Raw genomic sequence first — 10986 nt, 5'->3', positions numbered from 1 at the left:
TGAACTGTTCTATTTCATGGAATACGTTGTTTTAGCAATCACATCACATAATTGCAAGAAAATTAAAAGGTGGAAAGAGCCTTAATCTAACCCAACTTAGGCTTGTTCAAAGTCGTTTTAGATTTTCCCTTGGGTAGTTCAGTGCGTACTTTATTTATTTTTTCTTTTTTTTTAAGTTTATAGTTTTCGACCAAAAATAAGAAAATTGAAAGGTGGTATTGCAAATAGAGATAAATATCTATGTTTTTTCCATCAATTAAACCTCTTATACAAAGTACTACAGGAAAAAGTAATAAGGCCTAGAATAGGAAACTCCAGCAACATGTTTAATGGAGCTGTCTTCTCACATACACAGCAAATCAACGAAGTAACAAAGAAGCAGACTACATATACATGAATTAGCATCCCAGCAAACCAACTAAAAACAAGCTTTGAAATCGGATTGTAAAGAGTGACCACGTCAACCGGCAATTGCATTTCTTACTTGTCATGTATGTATTACAACAAATAAACCTCTCTAGACATGAGTGATGAACTTATTCTACGCCAGCCATCTCCGATGCCAGGGATGAGGCAGGCAGAGCTTTCTCCAACGCTCTCAGACTTTCTGCAGATGATTTTTTTTCAAGAAAAAGCTCAATGCTCAACCATAAAATCCTATTCATTGAAGTGTTTGACAATATAATAAAGCATACCTGCTGCATTGGGAGATATAGTTTGAATTCTGGTGGGAGTTCCTCCTCTGAGTAAAGGCGATCAGAGAAATAGATCCTTCTCAGGCGGCAATTGGCATGAACCTGAACTCTCAGAGTCTCAACATAGTTAGTTCCATATGCACGTCGAGTAAGGTCAGTGAGGTTCAGCTGGATTTGATTCCAGCCCTCATCCAACTTCAAGGGCATGGTGCAAATAAAGGGTTTAACTCTTGTGACAGCCTGAAACAGAGGGGTCATAGAACAAAAATTAATACAAGGCATTAAGAATCATACAGAAAGATATAGTTTCATCAAAGAAAAGCCAAGCATCAATTAATTCAAAACGGGTATATTTTCTACAATTGGACTACTTTAGGCTGGGTATAAATTATTGAAGTTCCTAGCGAACAATTGTAGGAACTGTTTGAGGAGTTACACTTGGAGTGGCTTATCTATTTCAACGTCCTTCTACCACCCCTAGGGCAACACAACACTTAAATAAATATTATCATTGGACAATGGTGACTACAGTACAGATTCAAGAGTTTAAATCCAGTCAAGCAGTCATTATCAACATATCTTGATTTCATTCCCACCAGAGTCCAACTATTCAATCTCAAGGCATCTGAATTATGACTATACGACTCAAATAATAAAACAGAAGTTCAAGAGAAAATTTACAGTGAACAAGACATAAAACTATAAAAAAGAACCTCACAACTGCACAATTATAAAAAGGTGAAAAGTAAGAGAATCATAAATTGACAGATAAGGAACCATCACTTTTGGCTCTAATGAAGTCATTGACTTTTAGTAGATAAAGCAAATAACAGAGAAGAGAAAGAATGTTTTGCTTTATGCTCTCATTGAGAAACCACTTGTCTTTCTGTCATGATCCTAAATTTCCATTTAAGGGAACGACTCACAAAAACATCCTTAGAAATAATGCCCAAGTTGTATTAAATTAGATAGCACATTCACATAAAGGAAGAGGATAAGAGTAGTAATAATCACATATATCATATATGAAGAAATATTTTTGATACAAAATTACTTCATGGGAAAACTTACAGACTTGAAAATTAGAAGCTCGAAATCTTCGGCGGACATTTTTATCATCAAGCACATGAATCTCAAACGTGAAGTACTTCTTCGTATTTTTAACAATCATAACCAAGAACGGAAGCTTGATACCAAGCGTTGCAGTTGGATCTGCAGGGCAGGTAATATATGTGGATTGGACATTCGACCCCACTAATTCGAGGACATTAGATTGTATGTCATCATCTTGCAGCCGCTTGACCTGGCCATTGACAACTGTAACAATTTTTCAATATAACCGTAAGCCTAAAAGGAAAATGCCGGCTAATAAAGTGTAAGAATCACAAACACATGTTTAACCACAGAATATGTGTACACAGAATTAGAACATATAACCCTTTGTTACCTCCATCCAGATATACTAGGACTGGTAACAGTATGTCATATAAAATAGGATTCAAGAAAAATATCAAAAAATATTCACTCCATGTTGCATTTAACAACAAGGCCATTCCTCCATATATCCAGGCCCTCAATTTATTTTCTTACTTGTAAGAAGTTCAAAAGGAGCCAGAGTGCGAAGAACCAATGCAAAGAAAAAGATACCCTTATTCTAAACATAAATAAACAGTTGTAATTCCAGAAAACATCCACAAACTACCAGCATTAGCATAACATGTGATATGGAAAAATAGCATTCACAAATGTAAAAGAAAATAAGACCTACCTTCTTTATCCCATATTTGCAAAGGCTTACTCCTGAGGAATAAGAAAATAACCCAAAAAATAAACAAAATCAAAACCGCAGATGAAAAAACGAAACGCAATATGCTGCGAATAAATAACAACTGAAGCGAGAATATGGCTTTGTGAATGAAAAATGCCTCCAGACAAACTAAAAAAAAAAGAAAGCATACCCCAGGCTGTAAAGGATGGAAAGAAAACCGGACTGGAATGTGTTCTTAAACATCTCCTCTGCTACTTCGGAGCATAAAACGAAAAAAGGGAACTGTAATAAAATATAAAGATGAGTCAGAGTCAGCGAACCTGAGAAACAACGGAGTATCTACAGAAAGATTAGACTTCAGCTCACAGTTCAATGCAACTTGTATATAGTCAATCACAAAAAAACAGTGGGTTAATCAGTCCATCCCAATTTCTATGTTTTCGCAAATAAAATTGAATATTTTCGCATTAATTTCGGGAAAGAAGAAAAAACCCTAGCATCTTCCAGTAATCAAACCGCGCACAAAGCATTATATTATACACACACGATACAATACGACCATATCTACACGTACCTCGGGAAGCGAGAGAGCTGAGGGAGAGAGGAATAGTTTAGAGAGAGAGAGAGAGAGAGCAACGAGATAAATTACCCCTTTATTTTTCACGCAAGGAAATAAGTAGTTTGTTATGATTCGATTATGATTATGCTTCATTCACGTTTTTGGTTTAAGCCCTATCCTGTCCTCGTATTGTGCGAAATCCCTTTTTCCGTTTTCTTTTCCTTTTTCTTTTCCTTTTTCCTTTTAATAAAAGAGAGACTGTAAATTTGTTTTTAGGGGGGAAAAAGGCACCTCGGAAAAAAAGTAGACATATTTTTCATTACTAGAAGCCGTTTTGGCCTAATTTTTTCAATTATTTAGAAGGATAAGATTATAAAATAAAATTATATAATCTTATTAATATAAAATAATTATTTAAAAATTAATAAGTCAAAGTTTTTTTTTGAGGCGATTAATAAGCCAAAGTTAAACGGGACAGTTTAAAAAGAAGTACATGCTAGTCAAATATGATGGAGTGAGAACTAGGGATGGCAATGGACCGGATCTGGACCGGGTCTGGCCAATACCAGATCCAAATCCGTTTTCATATACTGGATTCAGATCCACGGATCTGAAAATTTTGGATCCAGATCCAGATCCGTCAGATCCGTGGATCCACGGGTCCAGATCCCTGGATTTACTATTTTCAAATTAAATTCAAAAATAAATTCACAAAATCAACAATATTTAATATCCATCATTAACAAATGTAAAGCAGCAGTAGACTTAAAACTCAAAGCACACATAAATCATTTCCCCATCACATGTTCACAGAGATTCGAAAACAGTATGGAACAGAGAGAAACTTGCAGGATAGAAGTAGAAGAAAAATAAAATAAAAAGGATTCTGCCGAAGATGGATTGCCAAATCAAAATGAACATTTTTTTTTAATTTCTAACATTTTATTCAGAGAATCCTGTGGTAGACATTGACATGGTTGAACGACGGCGGCGGTGGAGTCTGGCGGCGACCGAACGCAGGCGGCGGCCGGAGATGGAGATGGGCAACACGCAGAGTCGCACCGACGAACTGGAGAAGGTCTGAAGGTGGCGGGTGAACCGAAGAAGGTCCCCGCCTTCGCCGGCTGCGGGCGGGCGAACTGGTGAGGCGGTGAGCGGCAAATTGGTAAGGCGGAGGGCGTCGACCGGGCGAGGGAGTGAGGGAGAGTGACTGAAGCGGCGGGTGAGGGAGATTGGGAGAGGAACCGAGAGAGGTTAGAGGGAGAATTAGAATTGGAAACTAGGGTTTCAATTTTCAAAGTTATTCTAATTTCTCTATTATTTTTAATTTTTAATATATATAATACTATTAATAAAATAAATATAAAAAATAGGGTAAATATCATATTAAACCTTGAACTATATCCGCTTTATCAAAAATACCCCGGAACTTTCAAAATGTTCTCTAAACCCTCAAAGTACTAGGGTTTTATCAAATATATCCCGCATCTCTTTTCCGGCGACCAGAAAAGTGACGTGGCTCGCCGGATGCCACAGTGTAATTTAAATTCTATTTCTTTTAATCCATGCCATTTTTTTATTCTCTTTTTTAATCCATGTCATCCATTTACTCTCTTTTATTCTGGAAATTAAAATACACGGTTCTCTTCTTTTTTATCACATAAAAACAAAAAAAAAATAGAGTGAGAATGAGTCGGAAACATGCTGCCATGATTTTGGGAAGAATTATCTCCAATTCTTCTTTCAATTCATCCACTCTCCCCATTGCTTCTCTACACTCGTTTCTTGTCAAACCCAGATTCAATTTTTATAATCTCAGCCACCAAATTAGATACTTCTCTGCCTATCCCAAATTCGAATTTGAATCTATACGTGAGCCCAATGATGTCGTCGCTCTATTTCGGAATATATATGATGAGAACGGAGCCGCCTATCCCAGATTCGAATCTCGAAATTGCTGAGTGTTGTAGTCAAGATGAAACAATACTCTCTTGCCCTTCATCTGATCGACGAAATGCTTCAAAGGGATGCTCCTATAGATCACTACACGTTGAGTATTGCGATTGATTGTTATTGCCGACTCAAAAGGCCTGATTTTGGGTTTGCGATCTTAGGCATTTTTTTCAAGCGTGGGTTCGAGCCTGATGTTGTAACCTTTAACACTATTTGTGTATATCGTTGCCTCTCCGCTTCCTCTTCCCCCGCCGGAGCTACCGGCCTTCGACTGCCACGCAAAGATCGGGGCAAATCTTGAGAGATTTTTCTTCTCTGGTAGAGATCGCAAGTTTTAGTTGGTAGAGAGAGATCAGTGTGCTTTTTTTTTTCTTTAATTAGGGTTAAAATATTTTAAAAAGGAAGAGAACCGTGTATTTTAATTTCCAGAATAAAAGAGAATAAAAGAATGACATGGATTAAAAAAGAGAATAAAAAAATGACATGGATTAAAAGAAATAGAATTTAAATTACACTGTGGCATCCGGCGAGCCACGTCACTTTTCTGGTCGTCGGAAAAGAGATGCGGGATATATTTGATAAAACCATGGTACTTTGAAGGTTTAGAGAGCATTTCGAAAGTTCTAGGGTATTTTTGATAAAGCAGATATAGTTCAAGGTTTAATATGATATTTACCCTAAAAAATAAATAATACTCCCTCCGTCCACCAAAAATATGCCACAATTTCCTTTTTCGTCCGTCCACAAAAAATATGCCACATCCATTTTTAGTAGTAGGGTCCACACCATTCCACTCACATTTAAAGTGGGACCCTTACTCCACTACCAACTTCACTCACATTTTATTAAAACCCGTGCCGAATGTAAAGTGGCATGTTTTTGGTGGACGGAGGGAGTATATTTTAAATAAAATCGGATCCACGGGTCGGATCCGGATCTCAAATTTCAAGATCCAGATCCAGATCCATTTTATAAAATGAGATCCAGATCCAGATCCAGATCCACGGATCCAAAAAATTGAGATCCAGATCTGTTCGCTATTATTTTCACCACGCCGCAAGTATACGGTGTAGTTGCAACATAGGGAAGCAAGGTCGTATTCCACAAGGATTAGTAGTCAAATTCTAGTGATTACCTTAAGTCATTATGCTATAGCTATTTAGACTAAACGATGGAGTGATTGGTTTGATTATCTACTAATTACTTAACAAGTGCAAAGACAAATAAAACCAAATAAGCAAGTGGATTAATAAGATGATTAAGGCGATTTAGGGACTAGGCATCGATGATTAAGCAAAAGACTTCAATTATAGCTCAATATTAATCTTGACAATCCTAATTATCTAGAGTGATCTCCCAACTAGTTCTAGCCCCCTCCCGGACGACTAGAGCGGTAGATTACGGGTCATAGTTGCCGTCCCCGGTCAACTTCTAACCTATAACTCCCAAAAGCACACAAAGATCGACATACTCTCACCCAACTCTCAACCTCCCGGTTATCGAATTGATATGTTTCAAACACCTTATCTATTGCAATTATCCTCTCCCGATTCAAAGTGCAAATTAGAAATGCATAGAATGTGGCCAACAATCCATACAAGAAATAAATCAAGGGTTTGAAAAGATAATGTGCAAATGAACAAACAAGATTTATATTGAGCATAAATAATCAATCCATTACAATAATCATCTAGCCTAATCCCCAAATCAAAGAGAAATTTAGCCTAACATGTTCAAACACAACAAACCAAAATCAAAGAAATACATAAATGAAAGAGAGAGTAAGAAGTGACAAATCCTATTAATGAGCTTTCTTCAATCTTCTCTCCTCTTCAATGCCTTCAATCTTGGTAAAAGATGTGGTAATGGAGGCTAGGGTTTGGTGTGAATGAATTGGGGAAGATGGAAATGGGTGAGTATGAGGTTGGGGATGATGAATAATGTGAGGAAAAGGGGGAGAAATGGGTTTAAGGGCTGAAAAACGCGACTCCGCTCTTTTCCCGCGGTCATGGCCCGCGCCCGTGGTGCTCAAACGTGGGCAAAACTCAGGGAACCCGCGGTCCCGCCCCGCGGCCGCGGGTGGTGACCGCGGTACACCCCTGGAATTGGGAACAGCTGACCCGCGGTCCCACCCCGCGGCCGCGGGTGGTGACCGCGGGGTACTGGGCGTATTGCGCAGTCCGCTCGTTTTGCTCCGTTCTCCCTCGTCCGGACTCGGATTTGGTCGCCGTTTGCGCTCACGGATTCCTCTCGAGACGTAATTCAATCTCATATCTTCAAAATCCTCCAATGAATCATTGAGGTTTCCTGAAATTGCTCCGAAACTACACCAAGATATCAAATCTTTATAAAACTAAATATTCGGGCACAAACAAGCATTCACAAGCAAAACATGAAGGGAAATGACAACAAAACATGTGGAATTGAGGTACGAAAACCATGTTTGTCAACCCCCCAAACTTAAAGTGTTGTTTGTCCCCAAACGACGAAGAGAAGAGAAATAAAAGTAAACAAACATGTGAGCATGAATTGGTGTCATTTCAAGGGCTTCAAATTTTACAAAAAATCTTTCAAAAGTGCATCACAAGTAGAAATGCATTCCAAGAAGTCACAAGTGATAATGAGTTCAATATTATAACCTCCAAGCTTGAATCCTAACAAAGTGGATGTTTCAATGACGCACTCAACTCTCAAGTGTTTAGAATGGACGTGTTTGCACTCAAATTGAAACAAGTATGCAATCTACCATAAGCTTGCCATTTATCCTAACTCTCTATACTTCAATGTGTTATAAATAAAGATCAACAAGGGCTTTTCTTTAGGTTGCAATGAGAGCTCTTTGGTGAGGTGAGGTGTTTATAGGCAAAGTGACTCATATCCCATACAATTTCCAAATTGAATAAGTCATATTCACCATTGTTCTTTTCTAATCAATCAACCAATATCCCCACATTTCTTCTTTTTCACCCTATGAATACTTATCAAGACCATGATTCAAAAGGCAAATCAATCCCCTTTATACTTCTTTTATTCAACATTTCTTTTTGCTTTTCTTTTTCTTTTCTTTTCTTTTGGAGCTCATAGGGGACTAGTGATTTTCACTCAATCAAAGTTAGACAAGTAATTTCAATCATTTCTCATACATTTTCATCAAAGTAACCACTAACAATCTAAGTTCTACCCATCATTGGTTAATTCAAAGAAAGGCTATAAGGCACAAAGATGGTAAACTAGGATCGCATGAGAATTTGGACACAATTTAAGTCAAGTGGCTAACAAGGATGGCCTTAAATCACTTCAATATTAACAACACATCTACTTTTATTTTCAAGAGAGGACTCATGGCAAGTTCTAGAGATCAACACACATGCTCAAATGATTTACACTCAAGAACAAAATGAGATTGTAAATGTATGACAATCAAAGGCTCAATTCTCACAAGCTCATTTTCTTTTTCAAGTTCTTGGAGGTACAACATTTAGCTCACTTGTCACAAGTTCAAACTTTTCATGCATAATCCACAAGTGATACACACAATTTTTCCAAAAAACGATTCATATCATAAGCCCAATGACATTCAATCAGCATCACAAAGTTTGATACAATTATCCCAAGCAAAACAAAAACAAAAATATCAACCCAACTAACTCTCAAGCTTTCATTTATTCAACAATAACAAAAACAAGACAACAATACTAAAACAAACAAAAACAAGTAAAGCTTAAGATAGATGAGACAACTAATCCATCTCTCCCCTCCCCCCAAACTTATTTCACACAAAGTGAAAATGAGTTTGGAAGAAAAGAGAAGGAGAAGTTGTCTCGGACTCACAAAAAAAACTAACATATAAAAAAAAAAAAAAATAAACCATACAAAAATTAAAGGGTACCTTGTTGGGGTGCCTCCCAACTAGCGCTTAGTTTAACGTCATGAGCTAGACGTCTCCATGATGGTGTTATGGCTCGGGGGTGGTTCCAACGAACACTTCAACTTTTGGTTTCAAGGGCAAAAATGCCTTGATTCTTTCCTTCTCAACCACAAAGGTTCTTTCATCCTTCTTTCTCAATTCAATTGCTCCATTGTTGAAAACCTTGTTGATTTTGAAAGGACCCGTCCATTTTGATCTTGGCTTTTCCGGAGGTAGTGATTGACGGAAGGTGAGGAGAAGGACTTCATCATCGGGTGCAAACTCCCGTTTTTGCATCATCTCGTCATTAGCACTTGTTATCCTCTCCTTGTAGAGGCTTGACTTCTCAAATGCGTGATACTCATCTAACTCTTTGAGTTGGAGTACACGGTCTTGCCCCATTGGATGTATCTCATTCTCACCAAAGAATGCATACTTCAAGTGTGTGGGGAGAAGCTTCAACTCCAAGCCTTGGGCTTCCTCCTCTTTCCTTTCTCCCTTCAATTTTTCTTTCATGTTGATGCAAGGTTCAATCACTTGCATCAATTTGCATTCCTCCACTCTCATTCTTTCTTCCCCATCTTTGTGCTTGGGAGCTTTGTGGATTGAGAAGGTAACACTCTCATCATTCACTCTCAATGTGAGCTTGCCCTTTGCAACATCAATTAGGGCCCTCCCCGTCGCCAAGAATGGACGTCCAAGGATCAAAGGTACATCCTTGTCCTCAACCATATCCAACACCACAAAATCCACCGGAAAAATGAATTTGTCAACCCTCACCAAGACATCCTCCACTATCCCTTTTGGATATGAAACGGAACGGTCCGCCATTTGCAAAGCAATCGTGGTTGGCTTAATGGTTCCTATTTCAAGCTTGTTGAAGATGGAGAGAGGCATCAAATTTATGCTTGCTCCCAAATCACACAAGGCCTTTCCAAAACGACCATTTCCAACATCACATGGGATAGTAAAGCTCCCGGGATCCTTGATCTTGATGGGTAGCTTCTTTTGAAGAATGGCACAACATTCTTCGGTGAGGTTGACCGTCTCAAATTCTTCTAATTTCTTCTTCTTGGATAGAACTTCCTTGAGAAATTTTGCATACTTGGGCATTTGTTGCAAAGCTTCAACAAGGGGGATGTTGATGTGTACTTTCCGAAAGATCTCAAGGAATTTAGAGAACTCACTCTCCACATTTTTCTTTTGAAGTCTTTGAGGGAATGGAATTGGTGGGCAATATGGTGGTGGTGCCTTGTACACATCTTTCTCCTTCTCCTTATCGCCTTGCATTTTTGAGGAAATGTTCTCATCATTGTTCTTGACTTCCGGAGGTATCTTGGACTCTTCAAGTATCTTCCCACTTCTTATAGTGATAGCCTTGCAATGTTCTTTTGGATTCACAACGGTGTTACTCGGAAATTGCCCCTTTTGATGTTGGTTGCTTAAGGATTCAGCAATTTGTCCCACTTTCATCTCAAGCATTTTCAATTGGGTTGCTTGAGCCTCTAACCTTTCGTCGGTTCTTGTCATGTGGGCTTGAGTGGCCGTCATGAATTTCATTAAGATCTCTTCAAGGTTGAGCTTCTTCTCTTCCTTGATCATGCCATCACTCACCGCAAATCCGGGCGGTGGTTGCAAGAAGTTATTGGGATTACCATAGGCAAGATTTGGGTGGCGATTTGTTTGAAATCCTTGATTGTATTGCCCTTGCCCTTGGCCTTGATAACCACCTTGATGTGAAGGCCGGAAATTCCCTTGGCCTCGGTTGTTGTTGTTGTTGATGTAGTTCACATCCTCGAAGCTAGTTTGTTCTTCAACCACGGGCTCTACCCTTGATATTGACATAGCATCAATCTTGTTATTCATGGCGGTCAATTGAGCTGTCAAAAGAGCTATCGGATCCGAGCTTGTTGTAGCCGCCACCTTCTTCAAAATAGTCCTCTCCCCCGGAAATTGGTAGCTATTGGCGGCCAAGTTTTCTATGATGTGGGTGGCCTCCTCGTGGCTCTTCTCCAACAATGCTCCATTGGCCGATGCATTCATGTCTCTTTGCATCTCACCACTACACCCGGTATAGAATGAGCAAATAATGGTGTTTTGATCC

At 38.7% G+C, this 10986-nt stretch overlaps 1 protein-coding gene across 1 annotated transcript; it reads right to left on the bottom strand.

Moving 5' to 3' along the window:
* Positions 1-225: 225 nt before the first annotated feature.
* On the bottom strand, positions 226-3190 carry LOC130989265 (uncharacterized). Its single transcript, XM_057913219.1, has 6 exons — positions 3038-3190; positions 2654-2745; positions 2464-2495; positions 1771-2012; positions 696-935; positions 226-607 (listed from the first exon to the last, which is right to left on the bottom strand). Exons 1-6 carry the CDS (start codon positions 3173-3175, stop codon positions 599-601), a joined length of 753 nt encoding a protein of 250 aa, XP_057769202.1. The 5' UTR covers positions 3176-3190; the 3' UTR covers positions 226-598.
* Positions 3191-10986: the final 7796 nt, after the last annotated feature.

This window comes from Salvia miltiorrhiza, chromosome 6 (assembly GCF_028751815.1).
Source record: "Salvia miltiorrhiza cultivar Shanhuang (shh) chromosome 6, IMPLAD_Smil_shh, whole genome shotgun sequence".
Classification (NCBI taxonomy): Eukaryota; Viridiplantae; Streptophyta; class Magnoliopsida; order Lamiales; family Lamiaceae; genus Salvia; species Salvia miltiorrhiza.
The sequence above is the reverse complement of the archived record's forward strand: the minus strand, read 5'-3'. Positions and strand labels throughout refer to the sequence as shown.

Excerpts from the sequence above, each read along its gene's own strand:
- LOC130989265 (XM_057913219.1), bottom strand. The coding sequence starts at position 3,175 with ATGAAGCATAATCATAATCGAATCATAACAAACTACTTATTTCCTTGC. Across the intron at positions 2,746-3,037 it reads CAGCTCTCTCGCTTCCCGAG|TTCCCTTTTTTCGTTTTATG; the intron begins GTACGTGTAGAT and ends ATTTTATTACAG. Across the intron at positions 936-1,770 it reads TTCGAGCTTCTAATTTTCAA|GCTGTCACAAGAGTTAAACC; the intron begins GTCTGTAAGTTT and ends CCTCTGTTTCAG.